Source organism: Doryrhamphus excisus, linkage group LG3 (assembly GCF_037039965.1).
Source record: "Doryrhamphus excisus strain RoL-2023G ecotype Guam linkage group LG3, RoL_Dexc_Guam_v1.1, whole genome shotgun sequence".
Taxonomy (NCBI): Eukaryota; Metazoa; Chordata; class Actinopteri; order Syngnathiformes; family Syngnathidae; genus Doryrhamphus; species Doryrhamphus excisus.
The window spans coordinates 11541906-11556488 of record NC_136359.1 but is presented as its reverse complement, the minus strand read 5'-3'; the positions used below and the strand labels follow the sequence as shown (position 1 = coordinate 11556488).

The 14583-nt window shown below is 40.2% G+C and overlaps 2 protein-coding genes across 2 annotated transcripts; one reads left to right on the top strand and one right to left on the bottom strand.

The window, feature by feature from the left end:
• Positions 1-1555: 1555 nt before the first annotated feature.
• On the bottom strand, positions 1556-6795 carry gck (glucokinase (hexokinase 4)). The gene is made up of 10 exons (XM_058070578.2): positions 6712-6795; positions 6445-6607; positions 6228-6382; positions 4162-4281; positions 3994-4089; positions 3816-3915; positions 3563-3746; positions 2237-2392; positions 1823-2056; positions 1556-1746 (listed from the first exon to the last, which is right to left on the bottom strand). The coding sequence occupies exons 1-10, from the start codon at positions 6793-6795 to the stop codon at positions 1599-1601; spliced, it is 1440 nt and encodes a 479-aa protein (XP_057926561.2). The 3' UTR covers positions 1556-1598.
• Positions 6796-9306: 2511 nt separating this feature from the next.
• Positions 9307-14061, top strand: ykt6 (YKT6 v-SNARE homolog (S. cerevisiae)). The gene is made up of 8 exons (XM_058070484.2): positions 9307-9509; positions 9799-9951; positions 10036-10118; positions 11948-12048; positions 12129-12233; positions 12323-12388; positions 12548-12649; positions 12793-14061. The coding sequence occupies exons 2-8, from the start codon at positions 9848-9850 to the stop codon at positions 12826-12828; spliced, it is 597 nt and encodes a 198-aa protein (XP_057926467.1). The 5' UTR covers positions 9307-9509; positions 9799-9847; the 3' UTR covers positions 12829-14061.
• The last annotated feature ends 522 nt before the right edge of the window (positions 14062-14583 follow it).

Genomic DNA, 14583 nt, shown 5'->3' with positions numbered 1-14583 from the left:
TGGCACTGTCTCTCGACCAAACAACATGGCTGGTGTCACCACAGTTTTCTATACCTTTCCTTTCATTTTAGCTCAACAACATTGAACATTGAACACACCTTCAACTTCTAGCTTCAGACTCATCACCTTATCAGGTCCAATATGGGTAGAAAGCAGAAATGAAACTGATCACAGTATATTGGAGCGGATTTATTTACAATACAAGTATATTCACACTATTAAAGCACATCTTATTCTGTACACAAGGAATATACTTGCAAACAACAGAGGAGGAGTTATGAGGCTTATTTCAAGCTTCAAGCAACTGCCCAGCAACTCAGAAATATACAGTCTACTAATTGTTATATCACAGTGGTTTGACAGTGATCTTTTTTTGTCTTTGATTTTATCTTAAAAAATATATATCTCCAAAAACGGGTCTTTAAAAAGGGATCGTCTTATATGCAGGGACACATTCACGTGATTATAGGTGAGGTTCTTTACAATATTAGCCACCCTATAATCACCATCTTCTGGTTAACGTTTTTTTATTCTTCATCCTATAATTTAACTGATATGCTGGACCAGTTGCAATCATCCCCACACACCGAAAAATGAATTGTGTTATTAGACGAGAAAGCAGGACATTTCATTGAAGACAGACAGTATTCATATTTACCAGTGGCGGGCGGTCAGGGCTAGTAGAGCCTTCTCTGCTGGCCTAAACCAAGTCAGAAACACTGACCTACATTTATACCGTATATTCCAATATTTATTCCATGATATGGTATTAATTCAACCCTCATTTATCACAGTATACTGGTTCCAGACTCAACCGTAATAAGTGAATTTCAGTGAAATACGATTCAATATAAATAAACAGAATAGTTTCAGTTACAGCGTGTTCTAAATATGTTTTTTTACTATTATTAGAGTGCCGTCGACATAAAATAAAACCCATATTGTTTCTGATTATTCTTTGTTTACACCACAATTTGCAGCTACTACTGTATGTGTTGCTATGTCAATCAAATCCCAGGGGCTTCAGAATCACAAGTGCTGGCCCATGTCACTTTTAACTATTAAAATTGGGGCTGTTTTTTAATCAGATTTCTGCTTTAGCAGAGCAAAACAGCTCAAGCCAAGATATACCCACAATGGCTGATTGACAGGGTGAGTAGATGTATTTTATTTCCAATTTTTATGTTTTTGTGTACTGGTTCGGAGTTGTCTGAAGCCTTTATCACTGAGCCGTTACGGTTCCTCTTGTGACTTTTAGCTGAGCACCAGAATGGCTGCAATTATGCTACGCTATACTAGATTTTTATGTATGATATCTATTGATTGTGTAATTGTAACGTGAAGGCCCAGGAGGCAAACACCCTGCCCGCCACTGATAATTACCAAATAAAAACTGACAACCTTGCATTATATACTATTATAAATCTTCATCAATACCAATTGAGCAAGTGGAAAATCACTTTGACTGAGTTTTCATGCCTAGTCAATGCAAAATATATTCCAAACAAATAATGGGCTCCAACAAAGTGCACTTCTCAAGAGAGGATGTCACGTTGTCAACAGTCAAGAGTTCAGTGGCGTCAAGCCTGCTCAGCCTTTCACTGTGTCAGCATACACGCCGCCATCTTGCAGGCCACTGCTGAGATGAGCGCTGCCCCCCTCCCGCTACCCTCATCTGATTGGATGAAAGTGATCTCACAGTGTGGTGTGAGCTCCCTGACAATTTTGTGGAATCTGTCCCGGAAACTAGACAAAAGAAAACCTAATTAATAACAGCCGCCATTTTGTTATCAAGTTACCAAGTATCACAGACACTTCTCACCAGGTGTGCAGCTTATAAACGGAGCCATCGACTCCCACGGTGATCTTCAGGGCATCTTGGCTGCGTCGCTCTCTCATCAAATTGATGACACCCGCCAAGCCCGCACCGCACATGTGCGCAGAACGAGTTGAGACGCTCTCGCAGACCAGACGTACAACGTCGCAGTCCAACTCGGAGGGCAGCACACCCAATGAGGACAGGATGTTGTAAATGTGCTTCCTGTCCCCTGAATCACTGAAAAATATTCAGAAATCCAGGTAATCTTGCAGATACTTTGCACTTTTAGTGTTGCAAATGGTAGTTTGGGGTGGCAGAAGGTGCCGTGGTTACAAAAAATGTTCCATGCAGAGCAATAATTCCATTGAGAAACACAGAACCCTCTGTAAAAAGGTTCCTCAGTGTAGCTGCGCTCACCTTTCCACTTGCGAGACATAACGCGTCTCAAAGCTGCCGCGGGTCTTCAGTACCTCCGAGGCCTCGCCGTTAAACAGCAGGTTCTCGTTGACCAGCTTCATCATGACCAGCCTCACCAGCTCACCCATGTACTTCCCACTGATCAGCTTCTCAAAGCTGCAGGAGGAGACAACATTACGCATGCATGTTAGTGATGTTTCAAACAAAAAAAAGGCCTAAAACAGCCAGGATAGAAACTGACACAAACAAATGAGTGAAGCTGCCCTCAGCACTCGTCTAGTGTCAAAAGTAAACAGCCATTAGGCGGACAGGCACTGTGGCGAGATCATTAATCTGACACCCTCACGCTGAGACCAGCCCGCTGACGTATGAAGCCTCTGAGCATTTATAAACATCCTTATGGAAGAACAGCTGGTAGCTTAGCAACTGCACCCACTGCTCAGGTGAGAGTCAGGTGAGAATTGCCATGAAGGGATGATTGATTCACAGAACAAGATTACCTCCCCCAAGGCTTGGACATTTGTCACCTGCCTAATCAGCAACTCCTTGTTGGCTATCGTGTGGTAGAACTTTACCAACCTTTTTGAGACCAAGATCCCTAGTTCACTTGGTAACATGAATTTACTCAGAATCATGTGATTTTTTTCCCCAGACAATCAACAAAGAAAAGTAATAATAGTACAAAAACATTATTGTAGTAATGTAATGAAAGTGTTGTTTTTATCATTTAATAATTAATATTAACAACAATAATAATAAAATAATAACAAATATTTACATGTAATATTTTAATATTTTTTAACAAGTACTACTACTACTACTACTACTACTATTACTACCACTACTACTACTACTAATATTTATTAGTACCATTATTATTATTATAAGACAGCTGGGATAAGGTCCAACACCCCCGCAACCCCCTTGAGGATAAGCAGTGGAAAATGAATGAATGAATGAATATTTATAATGCTAATAAAAAATATTATTATTATATATAAATTATCATAGTAATGTCGGGATTTTTAATTATTTAATAATTATATTTACATGTAATATTTTAATATTTTATAATAATAATAATAGAATATAATTATATTATATAATATTATATACTATTATATAATAATAATAACTAATTAGTAATATTATTATTATAATAATATATAATTATATAATAATAATAACAATAATATAATATTTTTAATAATATTAAATAATATTTAATTATTATTATTATTATTGTTATTATTATTATTATTGTTATTAAAATATTACATGTATATATTTATAATTATCATTAGTATATAATACTCTCTCACTCACAGTTGCTGTCCCGGGTTGATGGAAGTCTCGTCCACCACTCTGTCGTACTCCAGCCGGAACTCCTCCAGCTCACCGTTGTCTCCAAACGCCCCCCATTCTGTGTTCACACACATGCGTCCCTCCTCGCCTTCCACCAGCTCCACCGTCCTCATCTCCTCCATGTAGCAAGCATTACAACCTGTACCTGTTTTTTTTCACATACAGTATGTTAAAATGTGAGGTTCATTGAGATTCACGGGTCATTGTTTCATACCAACAATCATGCCGACTTCACAGCTGCGGTCCTCGTAGTAGCATGAAATCATGGTGGCTACTGTGTCATTCACCATGGCGACCACATCCATCTCAATGTCCTGTACAGCATCACAATTAAAGTCAATGTAATACGTATACGTGTGTAACATAATGGATTTCCCTCAGCGCAAACATACCCCTCGTCTCTTGATAGCATCTCTGAGTAAACCTACAACATTGTTTCCCTCGGCTCCAGAAGCCTTGAAACCTTTGGTCCAGTTGAGAAGGATTCCCTGAAAACATCAAGAACATCCATGTTACATATAACAACTAGCAATGTTAGTGAAGAGACAGCCACGTGCTACCTTATCCAGGTCCTCGTGGCGCACTGGGAAGGAGAAAGTGAAACCCAGAGGAAGCTTCTTGTGCTTGATATTATGCTTGTCCAAAAAGTCTGACATGCACTCGGCGATGTAGTCGAATAACTGCAAAGATGGCAGAAACGGGAAGAGAATACTCAATACTCATCATAGCGCAGATCTTACAGTATATACACAGTACGACAAACAATCAGTAATAATAATAAAATGCATCCTTGCCAACACTGGAAGCCACATCCAAAATACTTTAAAAAACGTTCTATTGTACACAAGTGACGTAGCGCTCTCTCAAATACTGTAAATCTGTGTTAGTGAGCACTCACAATCCATAATTCATTCACCTCTATGCTGATTAGACAGCATTATTGAACAAGGGTGCCTTAGGTCGGCCACAATAAAAGGCCACTACATGTGTAATTATTAATACCATAGGAGTCCATCTGGTGTGACTACCATTTGCTTCAAAATACCATGTATGCCAATCCAGATGCAAACAGACTAGGTATCACAGTTCATTAAATGCGCCATCCATAAAATGCACCTCTGATCGTTATCCATAACATACGCCTGCCCAAACCATAACCCTACCGCCAGCAAGCCCACTCCATCTGCAACAAAGGTGCATTTCATTGATGCCATTTTGAACGTACAGAGATGCTGATGTTTATAGTTGTTCCAGTCCCCAACCATCACCTGCAGCACGATAATGCACGACCCCTTATTGCAAGGATCTGCACACAATTCCTGGAAGCTGAGCCCAATACAGCCAAACTGCACATTTTAGAATGGCCTTTTGTTGTGGCCCACCTAAGGCACATCTGTGCAAAAATCATGCTGTCTAATCAGCATCTTGACATGGCACACCTGTGACATGGATGACTTATGGATGATGAATGCTCACTAACACAGATGTTTCAACGATATTTGAGAGAAATGGGCCTTTTGTGTTGGGGGCGCAAGGTTAAGATGGAACCTATCCCGGCTGTCTTTAGACAGGGGGCAGGGTACACCCTGGACTGGTCGCCAGCCAATCACAGGGCACATATAGACAAACAACCATTCACACTCACATTCATACCTATGGACAATTTGGAGTCACCAATTAACCTAGCACTTCTCAAATAGTGGGGCAGGCAACCCCCAGGGGGTTAAGAGGGTCGTGGGCGCCAGAGAGGACTTTCAATATTAGTGCAGACCTGCCAACATGTATGAATTTGTTGTACTCAGCATACAATTTGACTTGAATTTGTATGTGTCACTGCTCTCCATTTTGTTGCATTTCACTGGTTTCAGTTTCAGTCTGTATGGTACAGATATATAAATAGATACGATCAGTTTTTGAATAGTATTTCAAATGGGGTGGGGGGTAGGGCGGGTAAAAAACCTTTCTGTCCCCACAGAAAATTATTGGGAACCACTGAATTAACTTAACATGCATGTGGATGAGGATGGAAGAAATTTTATTTTGTGCACATAGAAACAAATTTGGCTGCACAGTGTTCGAGTGGTTAGCGCGCAGACCTCACGGCTAAGAGACCCGAGTTCAATTCCACCGTCAGCTATCTCTGTGTGGAGTTTGCATGTTCTCCCCGTGCATGCATGGGTTTTCTCCGGGGACTCCGGTTTCCTCCCACATTCCAAAAACATGCTAGGTTAATTGGCGACTCCAAATTGTCCATAGGTATGAATGTGAGTGTGAATGGTTGTTTGTCTATATGTGCCCTGTAATTGGCTGGCGACCAGTCCAGGGTGAACCCTGCCTCTTGCCCGAAAACAGCTGGGATAGGCTCCAGCACCCCCCAGAACCCTTGTGAGGATAAGCGGTAGAAAATGTAGAAGTAGTTCAGGTATTGCTGTTGTTTTACCATAATTTGATCATCACCATTGTGTATGTATGAAATGTCAGATACTATAGTATATACAGTACAAATGTAATATATGGACTTTATAGAGGCAACATCATCGCCATACGGACCCCTAAATCCCATTTACCATTCACACTAGAACTACTTCCAATCTAAAAGCAAATAAGACTAACAACTGTAACTCACCATCTCAGCTGTCCCTGTCATGGCATCTTCAGGAATGGAGTACATCTGGTTGTTGGTCTCCACCTTCCAGCTCCTCTCCTCGTCTGCTCCCACCTTGACCAGCATCACACGGAAGTTGGTCCCTCCCAGGTCCAGAGCCAAAAAATCTCCCACCTCTGTCCCAAACACACATCTCAGCAAACAGAGAGTGGAGACATACAAGCTGATGGAGGCTTACCTGATCCTTCTGGAGTGGAGCAAACGTAAGTGGGCAGCATTTTGACGCTAGCTTCTTCGTGTGTCTCCAAACGCAATCCTCTGTCCATCTCTCGCTGCATCCTATTCATGATCTCTTTTAGCTCTTCTTTTTTCAGCCTGAACTCGGACAGGATTTGATCTACCTGCGGCCAAAACAAGATAAAATATCAGGATGTGAACACACAACAAACAACGAGGTTACGACCTCACGATATAATACCATAACATAAATTTTATCTCATCTTACCATCAATTCAACTCTATCCACCACTGAGGTGACACTACAAGACGTCTTCACCATCGGTTCCACATATGAGCTGACGCACGGCATCTTCACCAGCTAATGTGTTTTTCTAGATGTTTCGTGAGTGTGTGTGTTTATACGAGCAGTCAAGTGAGAGTGTCACCGAATGAAAGAGCAGCTCAGCTGTTTTTATGCACCAGGTGAAGAAGTGGGCCGGCCTCCACGAAACGCCACATCACGTGCCCTCCCAAACTCACCCCATCTATCATTTATGTGTGTGTGTCTCCTCCAAACCACTAAAACATGATATCTCAGCAGTATAGATGCAATTTTCTGAAAACTTATGAAAACGTATGTATTTGTGTTTATTATTATTTGTGTTTTCCACTATCACTATATACAGTTTTTACTTTGTTAGCAATATCTAAGCATGAACTTTCGTTCTCTGTGCCACAGGGTTGCACAATAGATGAGGGAGGTTATGTATATATTTACAAAACAAGAAAAGTCATCTAAAATTAGAAAGAATGCAGGATGAATGACCTGAAACGCTGGTTCGCTGGGTTCACCGTGACTCCATCATCTATTAATAAACCTCACCTACAGACTCACTCTTTTATGCCATTTGGCTGCAAAACTCATACGTTAACCTGTCGCCAATGATGCAGGAAACAATGGATGAATGTAGTTGCTAAATAAGGAGAGCAAAATGATTAAAAACAGCTCTCTGTATGATGCAATCAATCAAATAAATGTCAAAACGGAGCAAAGATTGTGCGTGTGTACCTAATGTTGTATTCAATGAGTGTATATGTTTACATTAGCTTACATTCACAGTAGCTTAGTAGCACGTGAGGCACATCTACAACCATGTATAAATAGATACATGATAGATACATAGATAAATAGAATTACCTTATCCATTGTATGATGAGAAAGGTGTCTTGCTGACCATTGGTAATCTGCTGTTGAAATTCACTTTAGTTATTTACGCTTTTTATATTTGAACTGTCCGGTCCTTTCCAGGAAATTCCTTATTTCATTAAGAACAGCAGTGAATCCAAGCACAAACTTACAAAAGCATCTCAATAAAGTAATAAATGTTACTGTAAGTGGTATGAATCACGGCTGACGTCTCACATGCTAAATAAATGTTGGATGACCTAAGCATCTCCATTCTTGCAGTCATATATCAATAAAACATCAAGTAGCCTCTTCATCTTCATTCCAGTTATTCCATGTAGAGAGTTTTGTCCACAACAACACATCCGATCAATCCACCCAAATAGTGTAGCGTTTAAAAAAAAGAAACTTCACTCCCATCCATTAAATTCCAGAGATACATTTTGGCCCAAAAATAAAATCATGAACAAGCTTCTGCTTCGAGTATCACCAGGCTGCAGACGCAAGCCAAGCTTAGTTCCAGGAAAAGAAAGATGATTTCCTCCTGGCTCGGCCTGTCAAACATTTGCGGCCAAAACCATCACCCCAAGTGTTGCCTTGGAAATGAATTACAGGCACACTTGTGCTGTCGAAAACACTCACCTCTGAGGTAAGTGGCCAGCAGGGAATTGTTAAATGGAGCAAGATTACCAGAGAAAACATCAATTGACGGTGCCACGGGTGGAAAAAGAAAAAAAAACAGTAGTTAATAGATTCACGCTCAGACTACATTGTAATAGGACAAATCGTTGTTAACTATGCAAACTAATCACAAAAAAATAACAATAGTATCATTAATGGTCATTATGTGTTTTGGACGTTTTCAATGCCTGTTTTACCTTACCTTTTGTTTTTATTTACAAAAATCTCTCTCTTGGAAGTGGACAAAATTGCATGCATGAGACATCTAAAATTGACTTTTTCATCAATTACAAGGCAGATAATTATAAGCAGCTGGTGCCAAACTTCCTGAAGTACTACAAAGCCCTTAGTTGTAATATGCCACTGAAGATAAACTTTTTGCATTCCAATCTAGATTTTTTTCCCATTGAACTGTGGAAGTCAGCGATGAGCATGTGGAATGATTCAACCAGGACATTGCAGATATGGAGAAAAGATATCAGGGACAGTGGAATCTATCTACAGTATGCTTGCTGACTACTGTTAGAATGTGGTCTGGGATGACCCTGCTGCTGAGTATAAGGGACAAGCCAAAAAGCGTTGTTCAGATACTGAATAAAAGGAACTTTGTTGTTTTAAGTGTCACTTTAGCTTGTTTTTCATATGATAATCAATCACCTGATTTCTCAAGATATTTCTTGTTTATTTCTTCACAGAAAAGAAGTGTAACTTAAATATTTTCAAAATAGAAATATTATTTTTATGTAATTTTTATGTAAAATGCCTACATTTATTGTAAAAACAGATGCAATTATGCATTATTTCATAAAACAAAATGGCTTCAAAAACCACAGCACACCCTGCTTCTATGTAATACTTCTGGGTTAAAAACATAAAAAACAAAACTATTAATAATTTACTTTTGATATATTTTATGTTATTACCAATTTTTTAAAGTAATTATTTGAATTGTTCCCTACGCTCCATAGTCCGGAACCATTCATCCAACATTTTTGTTTCCACATCCACCCGCCTGAATATGTTGAGGGACCTAAATATGATAGTGACGTGGTGATTGGTCATGAGCAAAACAGCATCTTCCAGAGTATTACATTACACGGGGATTAAGTTGCTTCGGATTTCAAGCCAAACGACGGAGTACCTCTGTTTTTGTAGCGCAAATAAATAGTTTATTCGGCGTGTTGTTTTAATTAAGCGAGTCATCGCCAGTTTAGCGGGTAAGTTAGCAGAGGCCTTCCGAAACAAGCTAGCTTCCAGAGCTAACACCCGCTCGGCCTAATAGGGGCAGTTGTTGTTCAACACAAACATCTGATAAGAATGTAGTTGTTACGCTCATCGGTGTGTCGTCACATTAAACTAAAGTATACCCTGTTGATACAGTTTTACTTATACTTTCACTTGTTGGCTAACGTTAGCATGTTTGTTTCTTTAGCTGTGTTGAGATCAGATGCGGATAATGCCTGTCATCTGACCCACCATCCCGTCATGTTCTTCTCTTATTTTAAGAATATCCGGCTTGTCGGACCCTGTCTGCAGAGACTGATCCAGTGGCACAATGAAGCTCTACAGCCTCAGCATCCATTATAAAGGAGCCACCAAAGCCAATCTCCTAAAAGCAGCATATGAACTCAACTCATTTGGCTTCTTTCAGAAATCTAGGTGTGTCTCTCTGACAGAACCTTTAAATGTTGGGAAATTATGTTGGTTCTCTCTTACTGCCTTCTTTGATTTGTTCGTATTCAGTATCCAGGAGTTCATGACCTTCACCAGTGCCTTGATTGTTGAACGGACAACAGTTGGAAGTCGTGCCTCTGTCAAAGAACAAGGTAAGGATGGACCATGTTCATCAAAGTGCTCAACATTCATATTGAGCGCTGTTTTTAGTGTTTGCTCTACTTAACTATGGGCTCCTTTTCTTTTGGAAAATACCTTCACTGTACTCGAACATCAGATTTAATTTGATTTAATTTTAAAGTGGAGATCATCTCCAAGTATACACAAGTACCATCATGCAATGAAGATCTGAAAGGTTGCTAAACCCGCCACAATGCAACCCAAACCGTGACCAACGCAATGCCAAGAAGGCAGAGCACAGAGACACTCCTCCATCACCTGGCAACACCTCACTTTCCTGGCAAAACAGGGGTGTCTAAAGTGTGGCTCAGGTGACATCCGTGGACTGCGGCTTACCTCCCACCGGCCTGTGGCACATTGCAGAAATAAAATAAACCATAAAAACCCAGGGAAAATGGAGCAAAAAGCCATAATGTACCTACAATAAGCTGAAATGCTGATTGATGAGAACTAATAAAAACAAAGATTGGCCTGAAATTGATTTAAGCTTTAGACTGCATGAGAAAGTAGCAATAAAAAGACCTCTTTTTGACCACATTTAGTAACAAGTAGTGAAGGCGAGATGAAGCCCCATGAGGCTTCGAAACATTTCAGTCAACTGGTTCGAGAATAGATTCATTTCTTGAAGCTTCATGTGCACACGAAACCACCTGCTGGCCTTGGATACAATTACAGGCTTATGTATCTTCATGTGTGATGCATTGAATGCTGATCTGTTTTGGCTCTTGGAAATGATTATGTACTACAAAAAATTGTATAACAAAATGATTAATCTACAAAGTGTACGATAAAATATACAGTATATATAAAATATGTTTTCTTGTCCATAAATGCTATGTATCATGTGATATGCTAGCTTCATCATGGTTGTGTTGGTAATAATGTAATATATTATTATAATGTAGTACTATTAACCTTACCATAGATGGGTGAAGGCCCAGTTTCATCTTTATGTTTGTGAAAGGCACGTTAATGCCTGAACATGGATGAGGTGTTATTGTACCCCAACTCCTTCAAACACAATAAGCACTTCACCTCTCAATAACAATGACAAACGGTGTAAATACAGGTTTTGAAATGCAAACATACCATCTCTTAATAGTGTTGATTTGGCTTACTGATGAAGTCAAAACGTAACCGTATAGTAACCAAACCATCGACAAACACTATGCACACGCTCAGCTGATTGACTCTCACCACAAAACCCCACATTTTAATGTTTAAGCCTGAGGAGTTTATATCGCTGAGTGACAGGCAAACATCGCGACAATTTCTGAACCTTTTCCCAAAGCCGTCACGTGGTACAGCCGGGCAACGAGACGTCATCAATTCGGGCCCCTCCCCCAATGAATCAAGCCTCGGTACACGCTTCGCGGAAGTTGCCCACTCGACACACGCTTCGAAGCCCCGGCACCTCTTGTAACATCACTAGTAACAAGTATATTGTACAATGCTGTAACTGCAGTTGCAGAGTTGCAAACTACTCGGTCAGCATTAATACCGTTCATTGTAAACAGTACAACAGTTGTAAAACACGCATGAGATTTTAATGTTTTAAAATGCTTGCACTGGTGGATGAAACCGCTGGATGCTGACAACTCATAGTGCTTCAAATGCAGCTGCCACCATCTTGTGGAGGAAATGTAACAAATTGCATGAGGAGGTTGCCGACAGTCATATACGGTATGGTTTTTAACCCGGCACTAATGAGAGGCCTCAGAGGCTCACATGCTTTTGTAGACTACACCCGCTTTGAGAGACAAAACCGCCACAATTTGTCAAATCTGCGTTCCTCCCACAGAATATCTGTGCCATGTGTATGTGAGGAACGATAACCTGGCAGGGGTGGTCATAGCAGACACCGAATACCCACAGAGAGTCTGCTTCTCATTGCTCGACAAGGTGGGTACACAGTATATGCTAATGATGATTGTTACACTTCTGCCTCCATTAAGATGTGGTATGCGTTTTTTTTTGTTTAGGTGTTAGAAGAGTTCTCCAGGCAGGTGGACAGTATAGACTGGCCGTCTGGTAACCCTGACACCATTACCTACAGAAACCTAGACATTCAATTGGCCAAGTACCAGGTTTGGATGCTTGAAATCAGCCAATAGGAGTAAAGGCTGGAGTTACGTATGTGTGTGCTAAACAGTGATTGGGGTTTGTTCATCCTCAGAAACCCATGGAAGCAGATGCTATGAGCAAAGTACAAGCGGAACTGGACGACACAAAGATCATTTTGGTACAGTAGCTCTCTATTTCATACCTTTTTTTTTTCAGTGGTGACCCCAGATCTACTGAGGAGACTCATAAGAACCTCATGCTTCTTCCGTCTACAAGCAGTCTAGTGATACTAATGCAGCCATGTTGAGGGACATTCCATATGTGTGTTCTCTTGCAGCACAAGACCATGGAAAGTCTGTTGGAGCGAGGAGAGAAACTGGATGATCTTGTGGCAAAGTCAGAACACTTGGGGACCCAATCCAAAGCCTTTTATAAGACCGTGAGTATTGCCTATATACCTTATCCTCCTATGCTAATTGGATGGCTAACTACAGACACTACTTATTAGACAGCTATTTGAGGAAATAGAAACCAAGTCTATAGCATCATAGGTGATGGAGTCCATGTATAATCCCCTTGCAGGCACGGAAACAGAATTCATGCTGTGAAATCATGTGATGCCGCTGCCTCGTCCCCATGGACAAGCCTCTCTCTCTCGGTCTCTCTCTCTGCCTTTACGGTTGCCCTGGTCCTACATCTCCCATCAAGCACCAGCCACACTCTCTCAACACGACAGACGTCACATTAAACGGTGGAAGCTTCGCTGCCAGCCAGCTGGGTCAGGACTTCTCTGGATTTGGGCCGATGAGGGCTGAAGGAGTGATGGCATGTTTTCAGAGGAACCCTTGCAGTGCTTTAGTAGCAGATAAGGACTTTACTAGCGTGACGTTCTATTGTGGTGAGGTACACTTGGAAAAATTGCAATAATTTACATTTTGCACATTGGATCTTAAGCCTATTTCACTTTAGTGCTTGTTGGCAATAAATTGCTTACTCAACATTTTTTGTCTCACTCCCTTTTCTTATTTTTGCATTTTGAAGTCCTACTTAGAAGCTCCTCCAGATCCAACAGTGCAAAATGTAAATTCTTGCAATTTTTTAACTGTTCTTAACATTTTGATCAGTGATATTTTGAATGAATTACCGTACTGACCCGAATATAAGACAACACCCTTTTTTCCAACAGTCATATTTGGTTAAATATTTCTTAAAACCAACAAATCTTTTCATTGATATTGGATTTTCAATATCGGTGAAACAACAAATGGAACATTTTTGAAAAATATTATTTCATAGCTTTGATGATTGTGCTTCATTAAGTACCATTATCGTTAAAATAAGTATCATAGCTACTCTGTTGTTTGCTAACACCTTCTCAGTGTGTGTGTGAGTCACGGGAAGAAACGCTCTGACTCGCTTGGGTAGGTGTTGTCTGGTGTCCCTTCTTGAAAATACCATATACGGATCAGTATGGTTAATCTTAAATTCCATTTTTTTTTAATGACAGCTTCATGGATGGATTCACACTTCACAGTGAAGTACTTCCGACGCAAAACTGCTACTTTTAATGACAACCTCGGGGCGTGTCTGATTGTCTTAACTGAGGTGGTCAGTGACTGTTTGCCGTGGGATGATGCCCTCTTAAAAACAAAAAATGGTTAATTTTCTGTCTCATGATCTTTATTGACATCTCCAACATTCCCACTGTGGGGGGGTTGTGTATCTCTGTAAGATGATTGTTGTTATGATGATGTCTGATTCTAATGAGGACAATAGATCGACGCCCAAGTGGACCATTTGTCCTAAATCACTAGCATTTTGGCTGTACACCCCCCCTTTTTTTTTTTTAAACTAATCCGAATACTTAGAATTTGTCTGCTTGCAATATGTAAAGATGGAGACATGCCTTTGGTTTTAGATGTTTCTATATTCTCTCTGCTCTGTGCGTGTGTGTGCATATGTGCAACATATTGTATGACTGCGTTCATGTATGTCAACGTGTGTGTGTTGTGTGGCTTTTACAGTGTAAACTGTGGTGCAATATCTCTGCAGACCGGTGTCTCTCTTAAACTGAGAAAGTTGCGTGGAAAGGTCAGTTACTTGACATTTGTACACAAGTCTTATGACTAATTCTCCCGAAATGAAGCCTGTGCAGGGTTGATTCTTGGCATAATAACACTTGTCTGTGTTAACGTTTGATTTTATTTAGGTTCAAATGGACCATGTATTATTGCTCAGATAAAAATTTTTTTAAAGGTTTGTTGTGCCGTGTCGTTTTTTCCCATTTATTATTTGTATCTTTAAGTGTGGAATGCGCCTACAGTCAAGGTGATCTTGTTTGTAGTCAAATTTTCAATGTGCAAACTCAGCTCT